We start from the raw sequence: 21,820 nt of genomic DNA, 5'->3' as shown, positions 1-21,820 counted from the left end.
AAAAGAAAAGAGGGCAAAAGAAAAGAAAGAAACCCACCTGCACTAGCCCCATCCACTATTGTTACCTGGATTGGTTGCCTCTCAAGGTCCTACACAAATTAGCCAGTTATCCCCTCCTGGAATGAGCTCTCTACAGCAATGGTACTTAAATACCATTCTCATCAATCTGAGGGATTTTTCCCCAGCCTGAAGTAATATGAGAAAAATCAGGACAATGCAGTCAGTTTCCACAGTTATATTTATTCAATTTAAAGGTCTTTTATTATGGGTATATATATTTTTTGGAGTGTTAAAATGTCCTTGTAACTATGGCAATAAAACTATGAAAATAGTTTTTTTTTAAAAGCTCTTTTCTGGCAAAATAAAACCCTGTGAGTCCCTCTTCCCCACCACCAATTTTTTTCTCACCAATCTATAACAGCCCTGTCCAATAAAAATATAATGAGAGCCATTGACTCAAATTTTCTAGTAGCCAAATTTAAAAAATAAACAGGTGAAACTAATTTTAGCATTTAACCCAGTATATCCAAAACATCATTTCAATGGGATATCAGTATAAAACAATTACTGAGATACTTTGTATTCCTTTTTTTTTTTTTTTTTTTACTAAGTCTTAGAAATTGTCAAGCAGGCTGAAAAGATTCAGCTGGAAGAAAAAAACAAAATAAAAAAAAACAAAACAAGAAACCCACATAGCTCCAGACAGTTTAGTACTCACAGAGACAGCAAAAGCAAGATCAGCAATGGTATCCCTTCCCTGCCTCCCTCATCCCACAGGATGACACCTAAACAAAAGGGGCCCGAGGACATGCAGTGTGAATGGTGGGGCATCCTACTGCTGAGTGGCCTATTCCACACTGCAGCTAAGCAGTTTTATGGCCTTAACCCTGTACCCTTTGCGGGTGGTGTGGCAGGCTGAAAGTTCTATGCCTCATCCAAATGAGGGAGGCAGAGGAGAACCTCCCAGAAGCTTCCCTCAAGATAAGGAGGTGAGAGAGAAATGGTCTTGAAGTGACTTCTCATGAGAGGGCCTATCTTCCCATGACCTGGGAGGACTGCAGGGCATTCTGCCAAGGCCTGGGGCAGCCTGCAGTAGAGCCTTGCCTATGTGGCCTGTGTTACTAGTGCAAGGTTGGCAGGGCCCCAGCCCAGAGCAGGTCCCCTACATAAACCCGCTGCACATCTCAGTGCGAGCTAGCTAAATGTCAAGGGCTCGAAGGCCACATGTGGCTGGTGGATACCATATTGGCCAGCGCAGGTCTGTAACATGCAAAATTCAGAATCACGGGACTGTAGAAAAAGAAAACTTCACGAGGTATCGTGTGTGTGTGCTCGCGTGCACGTGTGTGTGCTGGGGTGAGGTGGGGAGTCAGGGCAGCAGTAAGCCTTGGGTAACTGGAGGACAGTGATGAAGTAGTTACCCTGGGATACAGTGAGATGGGGCAATGGAGGGAATGGAAGTTCACTGCCGGTTAATGGATTTGTCCTCCTTGCCACTTGGCTGTTGTCTTCCCTTCCTTCCTGCCTCTTGGCAGCACAGTCATGGCGGCTCTTGGGCTGTAGGATTGGACAGAGGCTAAACTAGGGCTCTTCTACCTCTCTCACCTCTAGATGCCACCTGTGGCAATATATGCCACCCTCACTAGCCTCAGTCTCTCCAGCCATGTGCCCAGGATGCTTTCTGTTTCTGCTCCAGTCCCCTACCTTCCTTCAGCTGGAAAGGCCTGTCTTTTCAAACTTTGCTTCTTCCCCAACACCTTCTGCCTCTGATACTCAATTCCTTTCCCCCACTCTCCTCCTCATCTTTTAAAGCCTGGGTTTCTGAAAAAAAAATTTTTTTGAGAGAGACTGCGAGAGCACAGGGAAAATGGGGAGAGGGAGAATCCCAAGTAGGCTCCACACCCTGCACAGAACCTGATGCAGGGCTCAAGCCCATGACCCTAAGCCCATGACCTGAGCTGAAACCAAGAGTCAGATGCCCAACCAGCTGAGCCACCCAGGTGCCCCTGAAAAAAAAAATCATTTTTATATCATCCTTGTTTTTAAGCTGTCCTCTAACTTCTCTACTAATCTTAACTTCATTTCATTTGCCCTTAAGATGTGTAGCCTGCATTTGGTTCCACTTCTTCCCTGCATTTGCCCTCAGCATTCCTTCCATCTTCCATCCTCTTCTATGGGGCCTGCCCATACATATTGACCTGCTCTTCACTGCCCCTGTCTTATTAACTTCAACTTGGAATGGGAGCACTAAAAATGGCACAGAAAATTTGGGAATACATTTCCTAGAGCAGCACTGACTCCATCAACTGGGACCAAACCTGGGTCTAGCTGGACTACCTCCAGAAAACCCTCAGATGCCTCTTGGTCATAAACATTATCATCCTTGATTTCCAGATGAGAAAATAACAGAGGCTCTAAGAGGTATAGGGACTTGCCCAAGGTGAATGGCAGAGCCAGGATTCCAACCTTGCATGTTTATCAGTACAACGTAATGGAAATTTGATGCAAATATGGGAGCTGCCATTTTTTTTTTATCACTTCTCTATATGCTTTCTCGAAATCCCAGGGCTATGCGGTCAATAGGAGATGACTTGCTTAGTTCATTAGGAGTTATCCCAAGGGCTATTTCGAAGGATGCCCCAGTATGGACACCATCTTCTGTCATTTTCTAATGGTAGAGTTTTATTGCCTGTCTCTCTAGTTTCCTTTTGGGTAGGACTGCACTCATCATGGGAGCAGTTTAATAAAGTGACAGCAATCCATTTAAAATGAGAAATTCATTTATTACTTAAAGAACACAGACCAGAAAACTTTAACAATACAGCAGACAAAAAAACCAAAAACAACCCACCCAGGGTTTTTAAGGGACTCTTCAGAGGCCTCACAGGCATCTGAGTTTTCCTAACCTCTTCTGGCAGGGGTTAGGATGAAGAGGCTCAGAATAAGAATAGCCCAGAATTTCATGTCTGCTCTAACTATTCTCTCAGCTGGCAAATAATAACCAGATCCAATTCTAAAAATGCAACAGAACAAAGATAGCAGCAGCAAGAAATCATCCCTGAGCAGGAAAGCAGCTCCTATTACCTTAACAGAGACAGGATACAACCTAGCGTTAACTGCTGCGAGGTAGACACTTAATTCACTGTGGCAGGTCCTAGCCTTTGGTAGAAATGATTCATTCTATGTTTTAGGAAATATTTAAAATTAACAGGGGAAGGGAACTGGAAATATATGCAAACCAGCTGGATGGCCTTCAGGCTAGACTATCTGTCTTTGGCAAGCATGGCTAAATCATTTGATGGCATCAACAGAACAGAAGCAATAGAAGCAATTCTCAAATTGGTAAAGAGAAGCCAAGTTCCATATTGAGTTGGGTTTTTAGGTCTACTACTTTTTTATATTCTGTCCCTTTCTCCACAACCCTAAACTTCAAATTTGACTAGCAGACAAAGGTTCAGATAAACAAATACAAATGACTCAACATAAGGCAATGAAAGGGACAGAAACACATACAATTCATCCAGTCTTCAGCAGTCTAGAGAGTGAATCCAAGGTTCATGTGCCAGGCTGAAGGCTCTCTCACTTCAAAAAATATTTCAGTTGTTCCTTTAGGGAAATGAGCTGAAAGGAGAGGTGGTAAAACATGAAAAATTCATCTGAAATCTTAAGTTCCATTACTTGATCTAGAATTTACTTGTAGGCACCCAAAAGAACTAATGTAACTTAGTGTTTATAAGGTTATCTTAGTCTTGCAATGTCCCAAAGAATGGTGCACGGTCGAAAATGCATGTACAATGCTGCATGCTGGGTTTCTTCTTTTTTTTTTTTTTTTGGTGCCAAACTTATAAAAGGAAGCTTTAATGTTGAATATGCTTAAAAATGAAATATGCTTGCTGTTAAGACTTTGTGCTTCTGGAAAAAGTGTACAGAGGTATCACTGTAGCCTTATTTGAAGAGTCCAAAATTAAAGCAGCTGGGATAGCCTTTTGTCCCACTGAACATGCTGGCTCTTAAACCATGTCTTAGCTGCTGCTTCTTGCCATGTTATGAGACACTTAGAAACCGAGCCAGATATCTGACCAATAGGGAGCCTGATGATGTTCTACTTGTTTTGATTCTTTCTAAGTCAGAAGTCCTGAGCAGTCTGTGGCATAGGATTTAATTTTTTTTTCCCTTGAAATGGCAAAGTGACCAGTAACATTAAGAAAGGTGTACTATCTTTGGGACAAAGATAGTTTGAGTATTACTCAGTTTAGGTCACTCCATACCAGCGTAGATTTTCATTCTGTGAAACGAAAGGAATGGAACATTACAAAATGATTCTATGCTGTACATCGTCTACTGAATGGCTAGAATTGCTTCCTATGGTAATTTAGAGGCTCTTTACGCCCAGAGGCTGACATGATTACAACCACTGACTATTCCAGTTCTTTCCCCTTTGTAGGCTCTTTCTCTCACCACCCCAGGTTCAGACTTCTTGCTAAACAGTCACCCTGGCTAACTCATCTATCCCCACAACTTCAGTGATCATTTCTCTGCATGAGCCAGCCTCTATTCTCCCATTTTCAAAAGTGCTTCCAACACACCATGCTTCCAGTTTAGCTCATCAACTTCTCCACCCTCCGCCCCCCATAATTCCCTTCCTGATGTCTTCTCTTAGAGGCATACCATTTTCCCTGTACTCAGGCTTTGGACTCCTCTGTGTTCTGCTTCTTGCCCTGTAAATCCAATCAATTGTTAAGCTCTGATTCCTTCTATCACATGGAGCTTCCTATAATCTTTCTCCACTCTAATGTCATCTACTTGCTGCTGGCAGAGAAGTCTTCCTGAGTTACTCCCCAGGTAGAAAACTTTGATGGCTTATTACATCCTACACTGAAAGTCTCAACTCTAGCCTGTCCAGAGCACCTCTGAGCCACTGTGCTTTCTATACAGAACACCCTCCTTTCCCTATATCCTTATTAAAACCCTACCCACCTTTGAAGGCTCCAGCCAAACACCATTTCTCCATGGAGTCTCCCTAATCTCTATGGACAAAAGTGAGCCGGCATTCCTTTAAATTCCTGTCCCTTTCTCTCCCCAGCTGGAGGCAGAGACTGGGTTGTAAGCATTTTGTAGCTCCCTGCAGAGCCTAGCTTAAGGCAGGCACCCGTCTACACTGACAAAACGAGCTAACATAAAGGACTATGAGTGAATCGAGTTTATGGCTACATTTCTGTGTTGAAAATAGCACTTCTCCAATACTATTTACATGGATGAAAACAAAGATGTTTGGTGAGTGCTAAAGCAATTTGGCACTAATTTTTCACATGGTTGTTTATAAGCAGTGTTTGGTTAAGTGATCTGCTGAGGGGAAGGGAATATACGGAAGAATTCCCCTCGCCTTGCTGGTATGGGGAATGGGGATGAGGGAGGTCTCAACCTTAACAGCCCCATGTTAAGCGCATCAGCATATGACCTCCAGTTCCTTTATAACTGTTATCCTCAATTTTTTAGGGCTTAAGTCAACATACATTTCCTGTACAGCTACTTGACCCTCACTCCCACATTACCCTCTTTTCTTTTCACTCTGATGACTCTCTTGTGGCTTTACTTATTTATTTAAAAGATTTTATTTATTATTTGATAGAGAGAGATACAGCGAGAGAGGGAACACAAGCAGGGAGAGTGGGAGAGAGAGAAGCAGGCTTCCTGCTGAGCAGGGAGCCCAATGCAGGGCTCAATCCCAGGACCCTGGGATCATGACCTGAGCCAAAGGCAGACGCTTAACGACTGAGCCATCCAGGTGCCCCTCTCTTGTGGTTTTAAATAATACAGTTGTTCAAGTTAGAAGTCTGGCATGCATCCTTAACACTTCCTTCAACACCCACTAATTGACCCAAGTCCCATCAACTCTATTTTTAAAATACATTCTCTAATATATGAATGTTTGCGACAGCATTATTCATGATAGCTAAAAAGGGGAAACCACCCAAATGTCCATCGATGGATGAATGGATAAACAAAACATGGTATGTATGGTATGGACACACACACACACACACACACACACACACACACACACACACACACCATGGAATATTGGAATATTATCCACCCACAAAATGGAATAAACTACTGATACATGCCACGGCATGGATTAACTTTGAAAGCCTTATGCTAAGTGAAAGAAGCAGATACAAAAGACCACGTATTATTTCCTTTTAGATAAAATAAGCAGAAAGTACTTTCATGATTGCCTAGGTTTGGCAGGTGGGAAGAATCCAGAAGAAATGGGGAGTGACTGCTAATGAGTATAGGTTTCTTTCTGGGGTGATGAAAGTTGTCATCACCTCTTAAGAAACCACCATACAGCCTCCTAAGTGGCCTCCCTGCTTCAACTCCTGTTCCCCTATAATCCATTCTCCCAATAATAATCAGAGTGATCTTTTAAAAATTTTGAATTAAATGTGACCCTCCTATTGCTTCTTGGCCTTTTGGCTAGGATCAAGTGTAAATGTGACTATCCCACTTAAAACTCTTCATGGGTTTCCCACTGCACTTAATACGAAAAACCATCCTCCTTCCTCTGGACTGCAAGGGACCATACGCTATGGCCTCTGCCTACTTCTGCAACCTTATGTTAAGTCACTCTCTTCCTTGGTTTAAATACTCCAGAAGTCCTCCAAGAGGCCAAGTTCTTACCCAATGTGGGACCTAGCATATTCCCATGTGGGACCCACCCAAGAGGCTCTCCAGTCCCTCTTCACCTGGACTTATCCCGTAGGTCAAAGCGGAAATATTGCTTCCTCAGAAAGGCCAATCTTTTTAATTTAATTCAATTCCGTTTAAAGCACTACTCTTTTTATTCAAATATCACCATGGTTTTTTTTTCTCCTTCACAGCATTTCTTCACAATTTGTACTTTTAGATTTGTATGCTAATTTTTTCACTACCAGTCTTCCATGTTAGACAGTCATCTCCACGAGGACAAGAACTGTCTTATTCAACACTGTTTGTACATCTTGTGCTTTTCACTTAATAGGCATTTGATATCTATTGAATGAGTGACTTTTCACAAAAACCTTACTCCAGCCTGCTACCTCTCATTTAGAAGATTTGGCCATTACTACTCCTGTGAAAGGAGCAGCCAGAAATGACACTGGGGGTAGGGTGGGGGAGTCTTTGTAGCAAATGTTTCCTCGTTGATTGGAAAACACACCCACCTGCTCTTTTCTTTGCATTTCCTGTAATATAAGCTGCTCCAGCACAGACTGTAAATGATTCTGGAAAACAAATTGCATAAATGATGAATGCTGAGTCTCAAGGGAAAAGAGAACCAAGTGACACAAGGAGTTTGGCAAATAATTTGATAAGAAAACTGTCAGTTGTAACAAAAGAATACTCTTTTTAAAGGATTTAGAGTAAAAAAAAACTGCACCCCCTAACTACAAAGCCATCTGATTTGCTTTTATAACCCTACCCACAGCACTTTTTTTTTCTTGCCCTAAAATAAATGGTTAGAATGCCTTCAGGTTAACTTTTTCTAGTTTTAGCACAAATCCTTTGACTATGGTGAACTATTTAAAAAGCTGGCTTGGAATTTGATGCTGACTCACTGACTTCCCTGCACTAGGACAGAATATTACTATTCCTAACTAGTACTTCATACAACATCATAATAATACCATACAGCTGTATCTTCCAAAGCATGTCCACATCTATCATCTCACTTGGTTATTCTAAAGGACAACACTCTAAATAGGTATAGTTCTATGTCACACTGCTCCATTTTGATGACTACAGCTCTCCAAAAAATGAAATCTGGCAAGGAATTTTCCAGATGCTTCAGAATTTCCCTCACTAAAAGATGCAAACAAGGCCTAAACATACATTTTCCTTTGGTTGAAATGTGTATTAACAAAAATAAAGCAAGATATTTATTCTTATTCAGGCATGCATCATAACATTTAAATATGAATTTAGTTAATTTTCTTTCACTGCAATGAATACATTTTGGTACAAACAACGGGATTCAATCTATGTCTTATACTTACTGTGGTCCCTGGCAAGTTACTTAACCTCTTTGGATTTTCAATTTCTTATCTATAAAATAGGACTAGTGACAGTGCCTGTGTTTCAGGAATGTGAGGATGAAATGAGATGATACATGGAAAATAGTTATGCCTTTCACATGACAGCTGTTCAGTATTGGTAATTACTATCTCAAGTTTCCTGGTCTCCCAAAACTGCTTATGCAAGATGATCAAAATTACTCAGGTAAAAGGAATACGGTTATATTCTCTTAGGGGTTTCGAGGAGGTTGTTTAGGTGTGCAAATGAATAAGGATGCTGCATAGAGACAACATGAATAGAAACACAACAGTGGGTTTTCGAAAGTAAGATAATCAAGATATCTTTATCCCAGCCAACAGCAATTTACCTTGAGCACCAGGTTTTCCACTTTCATTATGAGATTCCTCTGTCTTTGTGCTTTGCATCGAATCTCTTGGAGCTTTTTCTCCATGTAATGAATCTGCTTCTGAATATCCATAACTAACAGAGATAGACAGAAATTTTATCTAAACATAGCCTAAACTACTGGACCAAGATCAAAATCAACTAAAACTCCACTACATATCTCAGCAATAACTTCTCAAACCTAGCCTTGCATCTAACATGTATTTACAGTCCATCTTCAGCACTGCTGCTCACTCTGTCCCACCCCTTTGGTTTTTCCTCTATAACTTACCTATTGAACTGGCTTCTTCCTTTGCCTCATACTGGCCAGATGCAAAGAACTTGGCCTGTAGCTCCCTTTCCAGATCCTCTTCATAATAATCTTCATCCTCTTCCTCAATTTTGTACTCCTCATCACAGTCATCCTCTTCATCCTCATCCTCCTCATCCTCCTCCTCATCCTCCTTATTGTCGTCATCCTCCTCCTCGTCATCATCATCATCATCGTCATCATCATCATCATCATCACTGTTACTGCTAGAATCACTGAACACCTCCCGAAGCATACCATATCCTACTGGTTTTAAGGAAGAGGAAGATGAAAGTGTATGGATCTTCAAATGACTCCCAGTCTAGCTGTAATTATACTCCCTCCCCTCAAATTCACCAGACAACCAAAGACTTTAATAATTTTACTGAAGGAAGATTATTCCCTTCCTAGAACAATGATGGGAAATGCAAAACACTAACATTCTTTCATGTATTCAATGATCAAGGCATTTAGAATACCAGGGATGGATGGGAGATTAGAACACTGATCTAAGGGTGCCTGGGTGGCTCAGTGGATTAAAGCCTCTGCCTTCGGCTCAGGTCATGATCCCAGGGTCCTGGGATGGAACCCCACATCGGGTTCTCTGCTCAGCAGGGAGCCTGCTTCCCCCTCTCTCTCTACCTGCCTCTCTGCCTACTTGTGATCTCTGTCTGTCAAATAAATAAATAAAATCTTAAAAAAGAAAAAAGAACACCAATCTAAAACCCCTGAAGTGCTGAGGGACCAATAAGAGGAAGAAGGGAAAAGGCCTCCTTTTTCTGTGATTGGCCTATGAGTCTATGGAAACTGTCCTTTCACACAAAGTCAACACCTGCCCTCTCTGAAGTTCTTATTTTGCCTTTATAAACATACCTGATGAGATATGATCCTGCTTATAGTCACTCATTCCTGGGGATAGTGCAAAGCCTGGGATAGAGCCCTGACTCTCTATTTCCTTGGTTTCATCTTCAGCAATGACTTCCCATCCTGAAAGTTGGATCAGTTAGGGAACAAGCAGAAAGAAAGGAGTAGGCACAATTGAAAGGGAAGAGGCTCTCTGGCTGAAAATGCTATTTAATTTAATCCAACTTTGGGCCATTTGTATCTGTATTCTAGTATGAAGAAGTACCTTATACTGAGTTACACAAGTAAATACATTTCTATCACGTGAATTTACTGTTCCTAGCTAGGAAGTAACATTTCCAAAATCTTAAGTTCTACACATGAAAATGTGCACACAAATACCAGAAATAAGGGCTTGTAAGCAAGTGCATATGGGGTGGAAGAGACTACACAGAAAAGATTTAGTATAAAAGGATACGAGCACTGACAGCTTCAGCATCTGAACACAAGAGTCTTTTCACTTCCTTTTCCACATCAGGAGATTCAATGTACTGAACCAAAGTGGGAGAAGGGGGGATACCAGTAAGGTCGTTTAACACCCTGTGCTTTGCAGGAATGCTCTTTTCCTACATACAAATGAATTCAAATAATTAGGCTTCTTTAATATGCATGCAATCAAATTTCAACATTAAATCATGTTATTTACAAAGGAATCTTTGACTAGCATCTAGGTTTTTGTACAGTAAGCTTATCCACCCCCCCGAAACAAATTACTTGAGACATTTAATTTTTTCAATCTGCAACTCTGTGTGTTAAAGACCTCTCTCAGAAGCACAACCCTTAGGTCTCATTTATTAACTATTTGCTCTGACACATATTGGCAAAGAACTACAATTCCTTATTTGTTATTTAGAAGTGATTTGGTCTAAAGATCCAAATTCCCAGAGTTCACTTCTCCACATCTTTATTATTAAAGATCTTCCTATAAAAACTGGGTCTTAGCTACACGTTCTCCCTTAAATCCAATTTTAGACAATTATCTCCACAGCAACCAATTCGTCATGCCACAAATAGAAATTAGAACTTTGAAAGGGAATAAGCAATTGCAAACAACTGCTGGTAAAAGTGAACCCTGGTTTCCAAGAAATGGGTTTTAAAGTAAGTACCAGAACAAAAAACAGATTAGAATACAGAGTCACTAGTCAAATTGTATCTTTTCCTCTAGGAGTTATCACACATTAAACAATGAATCCATTTTTAAGTGAATCAAATTCAGTCTCTGTGCATGACAGTAGAAGTTAGAGATGAGAAGTCTGGCTTAAAAGTAACCTTTATGATTTCTTTGATTTGCTTGAAAGTAATAAGCAATGAAATAAAACACACTAAGGGTAAACAATAAAGTTATATTATGATTGTTCTACCTCAGGAAAGCCGATTTCTTCAATTTGTTTGAAATCGGTGAGCTACAAAATAAAACACAATAAACAATGAAGTTATATTATGATTGTTCTACTTCACTAAAGCTTAAAGAATTCTAAAATCATTAACTTAGTTTTACATTCATTCAATAGGCACTCAAAAAATGCTGTTGACTGACAGTAGAAAAGCCAAGGCAACTGTGTTCACAGACTAAGATATTCAACTCAGTAAAGTTGTCAATTCTCCCCCAAATTGATCTATATATAGGGTTAATGCAATTCCTACCAAAATTCCAACAAAATTGTCTGTGGACACAGAAAACGTTTTCTAAACTTCAAACATACTCCAAAATTTATGTGGAAAGGTAAAGGCTCTGGAATGGCTAAAGCAATCTTGACAATGAAAAACAAAGAACAATCTTCTTGACCTCAAGACTTACATAGCTACACCGTGATATGAGTAGAAGGATCAACATACAGATCAATGGAACAGAATAGGGAACCCAGAAACAGACACATACAAATATGCTCAAGGGATTCTGACAAGGTATAAAAGCAATACAGTGGAAGAAGGATAGACTTTTTAACAAATGGTGCAGGAGCAACTGGACATGCAAGATGCAAGAAAAAAAATGAATATTGAACTAGGGGTGTCTGGGTGGCTCAGCCGGGTAAGCACCTGCCTTCGGCTCAGGTCATGATCTAGGGCTCCTGCTCAGTGGAGAGTCTGCTTCTCTCTCTCTCTGTCCCTCCCCCTACTCGTTCTCTCAAACTCTCACTTGCTACCTCTCTCAAATAAATTATTAAAAAGTCTTCAAAAATTAGGTCAAAAATGGATTGCAGGCTTAAATGTAAAATGTAAAACTTTAGAAAAGAGGAAATAGGAGAACATCTTCAGGATCTGGGCTAGGCAAAGAGTACTTAAACTTGACACAAAGGGACAATCCTTAAAAGGAAAAGTTAATACTTTGGACTCAACCAAACAAAAAACTTTTACTCTTTGAAAGACCCTGTGGGTAAGATGAAGAGACAAACTACAGAATAGGAGAACATATTTTCAAATTTCTACATATCTGACAAAATGCTAGTATTTGGAATATTAAAAGAACTCTTAAAACTCAATAATAAAAAAATCCATTTAGAAAATGGGTAAAAGACATGAACAGACATTTCACTGAAGTGAAATATATGGGTGGCAAAAAAAATATGAGAAGGTGTCTGACACTATTAGCCATCAGAGAAATGCAAATTCATACCACAATGAGATCACTACACATCTATCAGAATGGCTAAAATAAAAAATAGTGATAAACACCTAATTCTGGTTAGACTGTAGAGTAACTGGATCACAAGTATACTGCTGGTGGGATGTACAATGTTAAAGCCACTTTGGAAACCATATGGTAGTTTCTTAGAAAACTAAATATACAAGGGGCATCTGGGTGGCTCAGTCAGTTAAGCATCTGACTCTTGGTTTCGGCTCAGGTTGCGATCTCATGGGTTGGGGGATCGAGCCCAGCATCAGGCTCCACGCTCAGTGAGGAGCATGCTTGAGTCTCTCCCTCTCCCTCTGCTCCTCTCCTCTCCACCTGCATGTGTTCTCTCTCTCTCATCAATAACTCTTGAAAAAAAAAAGATTCTCCCTCTCCCTCTGCCCCTCCCCCTTCTGAAAACAAAACAAAACAAAACATTCAAGTACCACAGGACCCAGCGACTGCACTCCTGGGCATTTATCCCAAGGATACCAATACTTATGTTCACACGAAAACCTGCTTGTGGCTTTATTTAGAATAGTAAAAAACTGAAAACAACGCAGATATCCGCCAATGAGTGAATAGTTTAACAAGCTGTGGTAAAACCATATGATGGAATACTACTCAGCATGACAGGAACAAACTATTGATACATGCAACGACTTACATGGATCTTAATGGAGTAATGTTTAGTGTGGGGAAAAGCCGGTATTAACTATTACTCATTGTATGAGTCCATCTATATGACATTCTGAAAATGACTACATTAAAGAGATGGAGAACATAACAGTGATTGCCAGGGGTTAGAGACTGAGGGAGTAGGGCAGGAGGGAGATGAGTGTGACTATAAAAGGGCAATTGGGGCGCCTAGGTGGCTCAGTTGGTTGAGAGTGTGTCTCTTGGTTTCAGCTCGGGTTGTGATCTCAGGGTCATGAGATCAAGCCCTGCGTCCGGCTCCACACTCAGTGGGGAGTCTGCTTGAAGATTCTCTCCCTCTGCCTCTTCTCCCATTCATTCATTCTCTCTGAAATAAGTAAATAAATCTTTAATTTTTTTTTTTAAAGGGGCAAGATGAGGGATCCTTATGGTAATGGAACTGCATAGTATTTTGACTTATAGGCGGATATATGAACATACACATGGGATAAAACTGCACAGAACTAAACACACACACACACACACACGTAAAACTGGAGAAATCTGAATAAGATTGGTGAATCATATAATATCAATTTCCTGTTTGTGATAACATACTGTAGTTTTGCAAAGAGTTACAATGGATGAGAACTGGATAAAGAGCACACGGTATCTCTCTTTTATTTCTTTCACCTGCATATGAACCTACAATTATTTCAAAATTAAAAGTTAACTGAAAAAAGAAAAAGCTGGGGTGCCTGGGTGGCTCAAGTGGGTTAAAGGCTCTGCCTTCGGCTCGGGTCATGATCCCAGGGTCCTGAGATCGAGCCCCACATTGAGCTCTCTGCTCAGCAAGGAGCCTGCTTCCTCCTCTCTCTCTGCCTACTTGTGATCTCTGTCAAATAAATAAATAAAATCTTAAAAAAAAAAGAAAAAGCCAAGCCACAATAATCCTGTAGCTTGTCCAAGGTTCTCCAAGTCTGAGGTAAGGTTAGGAATATAACGACAGTCCTCAATTCTCAGTTCTTTAAAACTAGATCCTGCAACTGAAAACTGAAAGCATTAGCAGGAGTTTCAAATTCATGACACATCCAGATCCCTAAATGATCAGGTCTGGTTTTTGTGCACTATAAAATCCCAGTTGCTACCACACAGTGCCTGGCATTTAGCTCACAATAAAACTTTATTGAACCTATAAAGGAATGAACAAATTAATCCCCAACTGACTGTGTCCCTTTCCTCCCCACTCAAAATCCTCTTCCAATGCACCCAGTAGACACAGAAGTAGCATGCAACTAACCTTTTTTGTTGTTTTGCGGAACCTTTTCTTTCTGACATTCTTAAGTGGTGGAGTAACTAAAATAAATTCAACATGGTAAAATGTATATATGACTGTTGGTAGTCACACATCTATCTGAATTTGATAAAGAGAAAGGTCATGCTATAAGCTACTGGCTCATGACATGACCTGTTCCTTTAAGAGTGTCTAGATGCCTAACAAACCAAACACCTAAGTGTGGTAACAGGTCCATGGCTCACAAGTAATTAGGATTCAGCAGATAAATGTAGTCAGCCAGAATGAGCAAGGGGCTGGTGACTTACTGCCATGCTTCCAGACATATTTTTTCTGTCTCTCTTTTTCATTTTTCCTGATTACTTTAAGATCAGTAGAGGTAACTGGTTCTTCTGGAGAAGAGTGGAGATCACCATCAGCAGTGCACACAAGCATCTACATTTAACAAAGATAAAGAAGTTGACTATGGCCCCAAATCTTGTGTTAGTAATGAATTGTGGTCATTTTTACTACCAGAAATCCGGGAGCGTAGAAATAAGGAGAACATTACTTGGCAATTCCAGAAAACCAAGTATTAATATACATCCATATTCATTCTCTCTGCCTGTCTCCACAGCATTGTATACAGATTCTGGGTTTTGTTTTTGTTTTTATTTGTTTGTTTTAGCTCATATGCTTACCACTGCAGAGGAAATATGTTCCAAACAAATATATTTTAGCAGTTTGATTTAGAAGACAAACAAGAAATCAACAGTTAAGATAATGAAAAAGAACAAACATAAATCTACAAATTTCACAGCATCTTGCTTTAGCAGAAAGTTCAGAAGATCCCAGACCCTCATTTTTTTTTCAGATGAAAATCATTATAAATGGCAAACATAAACCTTTATTAGCTAAAAGCTATCTGTATAAAATTAAGTAGTCAAAAATTATGGATCAAACACCAAATCAGAACATGACACTGTATTTCTGTGCAATCGAGCTGGAATTAGAAACGATAAGCAGCCATTCACCAAGTGGGAAGAAGAACTGAAAGAGAAAAGTAGGGATAGGGAGAAAGGGATTCCTTGAAGGATGTAAGAGCTAGTAGATGAGGAAAACTCATCCATACCTGAGAAATATCTGCTGTTTTATAAAAAGTTTTTTTATCAAGAGTTTTCAGGCTTCCAATAACACATGGCAAATCAACCACCTTTGCAGCTAGTGAGACATCTTCTACATCAACAACTGCATGACGTCCATCAGCTGAAGAGAAGTAGGAAAAATTAAAGTTGACATCTTCCTAATGCATTCTTAAGCTTCCTAGAGTCTCAGTAATTAAGACTTACATGGGACAGACTAGTCTTTCAGCAAAACCTACTATCATCATGCTAGAATTGCATATGTAATTAGTAACTTCCCAGAGCAAAGAAGGCAGGGTAGATGTTTATGCTACTTGATCAAAAGTAGGTAAGTTTTTTTCCTAATCCCTGTGAACTAAATGCGGATGAAGTGGTAAGTGTTTCCAGTCTCCTCCTGAAAGGCAAACTCCATTCAAACCCATTCATGTTGACACTATTAGAAGCACTCGCTTATGTCATCACACATGGGTATTTTCAAAGGGTCAAGTGAAGGAAGGTTTGATCCCAGAATGGTGCTAGTAAATCTGAAGTTATAATCTCTAGTTACCTTCACAAAGATATTATCCTTAACAATATCCATATACAGTAGGAATACATATATTCAAATGCTGACAACCCTGATTCCTGCACAGATGTCTCAAACATGAATGTCCTTTAACACAAGAAGATTCAAGTGAAATCTTCTAATAGTAAGTGAAAAAGAAAAATGCAGAATGATGTAGGATAGATTCTTTTTGTGTCTTTAATTCTTTAACTTTAGGGGTGCCTGGGTGGCTCAGTCATTAAGTGTTTGCCTTTGGCTCAGGTCATGATCCCAGGATCCTGGGATCAAGCTCTGCATCAGGCTCCCTGCCCAGCAGGAAGACCCTATTTCTCCCTCTTGCACTCACCCTGCCTGTGTTCCCTCTCTCTCTGTCTCCCTCTGTCAAATAAATTAAATCTTTAAAAAATAAATAAAGTAACTTTAAAGATACAGATGATTTAAATGTTTGTTTTGTGCATAAAAATTTTGTCTGTAAGGAAATACAAGGAGAAACAATTATTATTAGTTATCTTTAGCATTAACATTGGGGCACTGCAAAGGAGAGGTTCACTTTATTTTTTGAACTCTTCTGTTTTACATGAATTTTCTTTCTTTTTTTTTATTTTTTTTAAAGATTTTATTTATTTATTTGACAGACGGAGATCACAGAGAAGCAGACAGAGAGAGAGGAGGAAGCAGGCTCCCTGCTGAGCAGAGAGCCCGATGCGGGGCTCGATCCCAGGAACCTGGGATCATGACCTGAGCTGAAGGCAGAGGCTTTAACCCACTGAGCCACCCAGGCGCCCCTACATGAATTTTCTAACCACGAACTTGTATTACCTGTTTAAAAATGTTAATAAGGGCTACCTGAGTGATGGTATTATAGACCATTTAAAATTTTCTTCTTTATATACTTCTCTGTATTTAAAACACCTAATAAATATTTAACAGAGAGAAAGATATGTGATTTTTATAAACAAAGAACAGTATTCATTTGTCATTCCCCTGGACAGTCAGAAATCACAAAGCCTGTATGTAGGAGACAAACAGCAGTATACAAATCTCATAGTTGGCCCCCATGTTTTTCCTTATATACACTATAATAATTACCTCAAATTACATAATTTCTACTTCCTTTCCTCAATAAGAAGCTATGAAAGTGACTTAAGGCTTCTTAAGACTTCTTAGAGTCTATCAAGGCAGAGACCATATCCTTAGTATCTTGTATAGTGTCTGGCACATAGCAGTCTCCTAATAAATTACTGTTCAATGTATGGCAAATGGATATTAACTACTTACAAGATAAGTCAATTTTGAGTTTATTCTTCATGGCAACACTTCTAGAATGTAGTATCTTCCTGACAGCAGATGCATGTTCCTAAAAAGAAGGGAGGTTGAAAAATCAGAAGGATGAATAGTCTGCTTGGCAACTAATAGAGATATGTCACAGACAGTGCTCCCTTAAATAAAACCTTAAACCTCCCAAATGTTAAGAACAATGCCATGCACCATGGCATACCGTGCACTGGGTAAGGCAAGTTAGGATGAGGCTGACTCTAGTCTCAGTGTTGTTTCTTAGCAGCTACAGTTAGTGCCTTCTTCTAGCTCTACATTCCCTCCCTGCAGTTGTAGTTGCTAAGGAAAGGCTTAAGCTGCAGTTTACTGGGTATATTAGGTAGACCTAACTGGGAAAATACCTTTCTGAAACCCGTCTTTAATATAGCTTGCTTAGACTAAATACTACTTGAATGCAGGTATTAAAGGGATAATAATGTTAACACAATGTTAAGATGAGCTTCAAGAGCCTGGCATGCTGGCGTGCTGATGAATTTGAGGAAACAGTGATGGTCCCCCACACTGCCCCTTTGGAGGTGACAGAAAGAATTTTAAAAGTCTTATCTCCGCTGTCCAGTGAACAGGCTGTTAGCACCTCTGGTAAGTGACTGAAACCCTCACTGTCACAGCCGTTTGCCAGGAAATCAGCCCACATGATAGGCAGCATGTACAGGATGAAAGAAATTCTGCTAAAAGAGTACACACTAGATAGGACTGTTGAATAGAACGTGATTCCTGGGAGACAAATGTTCTTAGTTTTTATAGCATACCTTAAATAGAAATGCCACAGAATCCAAGCAGAGCTAATACATATGCACTGAAGATATTTGGTCTGAGATACAAGGGTTTCTTACCGGAGGCAGACGCAATATAAACTGGTTCTCAAGTTCGTGAGGAGGTTCATCCTGGCTTTTACTCATCTCTTTGTTTTTGAGTTCATGAAAGCAAAAACAAAATCGACAGAAAGTGACCAAAAACTCATCTTGCTCGCTCTGCTGACCACTTCTGGTAGCACTGGTTACATTATACAAGATCTTGCCCATAACCCTCACTGGAATGATGTGTGCACAACTCTGAAGTATCTTACTTGACATAACTTGATTATTTCTAAAAGTCACCTCATCTCCCCTTCAATATATGCAGACTTTCCAAGGAAAGCCCAAATCACATGATAACAAATGAAGTAATAGTTGTTATGAAACATGATTTTGTCTTCTTAATGATATCCTTAGACTGTTAGGTAAAAGACCACAATTCATCAACTCAGTGGTGGCTACTGAAGCAAATTACATGTCTCCATAGGGAAGAGGGCCAACCAAAGGCCAAAATCAACCAAAACCATGGGTGGAAATGTTCTATGATGAACAGCATAATTTTTAACATTTCATTCACTTTAACAAATTGGTAGAAATTAAGCCCATGGGAGAACAGGTAGCTTTTACAACTCTAAAGTCAGTATCAACAGCTCTGAGCTATCTTGGAAAAAAGTTAGGAGTCCAGTTCTTATGGCTAGGCCATCTATATGAGTACACTTAAGTTCATGGAATAGACACTTTCTTGAAGGCTAATATGAAAGCTCAGAAAACCCAATGAACCAATTCATTAGTAACATTTACTGTGTACATTCTATATGCCAGGTACTTCACTGTATTAGGTCTATTATTTCATTTAATCCTCACAACTACCACTTACTTGAAATACCCCTAAAAGTTATTTAAAGGAATCCTAAGATGGATCCCTTTATTAAAACAAACAAACAAACAAACAATAACCTCCTATAAAGTAAATAATCTTTTCACCATTCATCTTTATTTTTAATTTAACTTTCCATCTATTTGGGATATATCTGTAAGTGGCTTGCATGCTGGGTTTTAGGGCTCTAAGGACTTCTAAGGAAATTTTTCTCAAAAGGTGGAAAGAAAGCAATATACATATATGAAACCTGACAAGGTCTTCCTATGCTCTAAGGACATTATCCTATACACCAAGTTATAAAATCTTACACCTTAAGTAAGAGTAAAATCTCCAGTTAAATGCAGCTCCTAATACTCTGTAAACCATTTGAATCTCACTTAAAAGCATTGGAACCATTTTTTTAAAACATATGCAAGTGAGCCTAAGACCGTATTATGGTGAAATCATTAACCAGTCCTTCAGAAACTACTTCAGAAACTACCAGAAAGGCATTAACCAGTCCTTCAGAAACTGACTTCAGAAACTACCAGAAAGGCATAGAAAGCAAAAAAGATGTCAGCAGTGGAAAAGGAGACACCCAAAATGAGAGAGAGATTATTTGCCATAGTCAATACTTCTTTTCCTACTTATATAAATATATATATATATATATATATACACACACACACATATGTATGTATGTATGTGTGTGTGTGTACACACACAGATACAGAAACTGAATGTGAACATAAGGAAAAAAGTTAATTAAATTAAATAAAATTCTTGGAGCTGGGCACACTGCCTAAGAGAATGAAAAGTAGCAAATACAAGGTTGGGGCAGAAATACAGATTATTTGAAGAACTAGCTGCTAAGCAAGATTTTATCAGATCAGAAGTAACTTTTACATTTTTCAGAACTAAGACTAGGGCATTTTGTTCATTTCAATGCCTTTCAGGCAACTCCTCTCTTAAGAAATAAAGAATGTAAGAATCAAAACCATTTCAGGGGCGCCTGGGTGGCTCAGTCGTTAGGCACCTGGCTTTGGCTTGGGTCATGATCCCAGAATCCTGGGATCGAGCCCCATGCCGGGCTCCCAGCTCCGCGAGAAGCCTGTTTCACCCTCTCCTAGTCCCCCTGCTTGTGTTCCCTCTCTCACTGTGTCTCTCTCTGTCGAATACATAAATCTTTAAAAAAAATAAAATAAAAGCCAAAACTATTTCAGAGAAGGTGGACAAACCCTAGCTGAAATGAGTTTTAATTAGTTGTAAAATTTGTTACCTTTTACCTTCATTTATGCAACGAACCGGGTGTATCGTATTTAAGAAAAGGCATCCATTTTTTTTTTTCCAGACAAGCACTCTTTGATAAGTAATTAAACTAACAGCAGCGCTCTCCACCATTCACTCCCAGCTCCATCTCGTTTCAGCGCAATCAGAATTGGAATTAGAATTATAGCTAACTGGAGGGTGCCTAACAGCATGCTCCAGGCAGCACAAGTCAGCACACGCCTAAATGGGTATTTTCTCAAGTTCACAGCCTCTGGCAGCAGTTTGAAACCAATGACCACTCCATCCTTATCTCAGGGGCACTCAGCTTCCAAGGAAGAGTCCAGCTCCTAGGTTCTGATCCAATTTCCCTGGAAAACCTCCCGCGGGGCCCAGGGTCCCCAGCCTTCGCGCCTTGCGGTCCAGGCGGGTTGGGGAGGGAAGTGCGGCGCGCGGGAGCTAGGCGCTGACCCGGCGCGGGAACCCTCTGACAGCCGCGACTCACCCCGTGCTCCGCCGACCGCGCCAGGACCGGAAAGGCAGCGCGGGGGGGGGGGGGAGCCCGCCTCTCTTCTCTCGGTGGGGGTGGGGGGCGGGTTCCGGCGAGTGCGTTAGTGGGCTCACGGGCAGCGGGCATGGAGGCCGGCTGCGGCCCGACGGCGTGGCGACAGGTAGGAGACGCGCGCACCGCCCTTCCCCGCCTAGCCACGCCTCCTGGGCCGGGGCCCCCGACTGGACCCGCGGGTGGCCTCCAGTTCACCGCGTGCCTGGGCAAGGAGGCCTGAAAGGCGCTGAGCGTGGCAGGAAGCTTGCTGAGCAAAGCTTCCAAACAAATTCGTTTTACAAAGGGGCGACCTTCGGGGCGGCCGGGGCAGTCTTAGCAGTACACTGCGATATTTGTAAAGGGGGCGGTTCATTCGGTTGCTCCTCAAAGCCATTAGGTTGGACCGGTTTGTTCCTCGGTGAGACGACCTCGCCTGGTGACAAATACGTCGCCGTGCAAAACCGTTAAATAACTAGAATCCGCGCCCAAACTACTCTAACATAATTAGCTGTTCTCTTCTCCTCAAGAGAGTCACCGTTGTACCTCTTTCAGACCGGGATACAAGCAACACAGCTTATTTCTCCTAAAGGGAGTCTCCGTTCAAATAAACTTCTAACAGTTTTCTCCCAAAAAATAACCTTAACCTGTGAGGAAAAAAAATTAAGCCACTTACCTTTCCCTTCTGGTAAGTTTTCCTGAGGAGCTGTGGCGCCAGCTGGGGTGCCGCTGTCGGCATCAGCTTTGGTGACGTGGTCGGCAGCAGTTTGGGTGACTTGGTAGCTGGCATTTTCTGCGCCCGGGTCGCCAACAGTTTCACCCTCGTTGTCGACAGAAATTTTGGGATCTTTGGAGCCGGTTGCTTCCGATGTTGTAACTGTTGGTGTTGAACCATTTTCTAACAGATCCGGAGGCTGTCCCTCAGGGTGCTCCATGGTCTACTCCTTGAGGTTGTAAAATGGCTTCCTTTTTAGTCATGTGACCTTGAAGATTCCAGAACTTTCATAACATGATGTCAAAGGTATCCTCCTTAAAGACATAGGGATAATATAAAGAGACATTGCTGATGCCCGTTAAAGATGATAGCGATGAAATCTCTACTGCCTAATACATATCTAAACTTAATCGTAAGGGATAAACATTTTGGGAGGACTGTTTATTGTACAG

General features: G+C 40.7%; 1 protein-coding gene across 4 annotated transcripts; it reads right to left on the bottom strand.

The window, feature by feature from the left end:
• Positions 1 to 2,768: 2,768 nt before the first annotated feature.
• On the bottom strand, positions 2,769 to 21,606 carry TAF7L (TATA-box binding protein associated factor 7 like). 4 transcript variants are annotated; one of them, XM_047716746.1, is made up of 13 exons: positions 21,330 to 21,606; positions 18,027 to 18,094; positions 17,137 to 17,215; positions 15,305 to 15,438; positions 14,502 to 14,628; positions 14,200 to 14,255; positions 11,014 to 11,055; positions 10,071 to 10,218; positions 9,623 to 9,736; positions 8,732 to 9,013; positions 8,423 to 8,535; positions 7,206 to 7,265; positions 2,769 to 3,621 (listed from the first exon to the last, which is right to left on the bottom strand). In XM_047716746.1, exons 1-13 carry the CDS (start codon positions 21,586 to 21,588, stop codon positions 3,580 to 3,582), a joined length of 1,524 nt encoding a protein of 507 aa, XP_047572702.1. In that variant the 5' UTR covers positions 21,589 to 21,606; the 3' UTR covers positions 2,769 to 3,579. The 4 variants fall into 4 exon arrangements, with proteins under 4 accessions (XP_047572702.1, XP_047572704.1, XP_047572705.1 ...); XM_047716748.1 differs by lacking the exon at positions 21,330 to 21,606 and adding an exon at positions 20,737 to 20,790; XM_047716749.1 differs by lacking the exon at positions 21,330 to 21,606 and adding an exon at positions 20,618 to 20,672.
• Between the last annotated feature and the right edge of the window lie 214 nt (positions 21,607 to 21,820).

The sequence above is a fragment of the Lutra lutra genome, chromosome X (genome assembly GCF_902655055.1).
Source record: "Lutra lutra chromosome X, mLutLut1.2, whole genome shotgun sequence".
In the NCBI taxonomy this organism is placed as follows: Eukaryota; Metazoa; Chordata; class Mammalia; order Carnivora; family Mustelidae; genus Lutra; species Lutra lutra.
Note: the sequence above shows the minus strand (reverse complement) of the source record. Positions and strands in the feature narration are given on the sequence as shown.

Excerpts from the sequence above, each read along its gene's own strand:
- TAF7L (XM_047716746.1), bottom strand. The coding sequence starts at position 21,588 with ATGGAGCACCCTGAGGGACAGCCTCCGGATCTGTTAGAAAATGGTTCA. Across the intron at positions 11,056-14,199 it reads TCCGCAAAACAACAAAAAAG|CTCACCGATTTCAAACAAAT; the intron begins GTTAGTTGCATG and ends TTTATTTTGTAG. Across the intron at positions 9,737-10,070 it reads TGCTGAAGCTGTCAGTGCTC|GATGGGAAGTCATTGCTGAA; the intron begins GTATCCTTTTAT and ends TCCAACTTTCAG.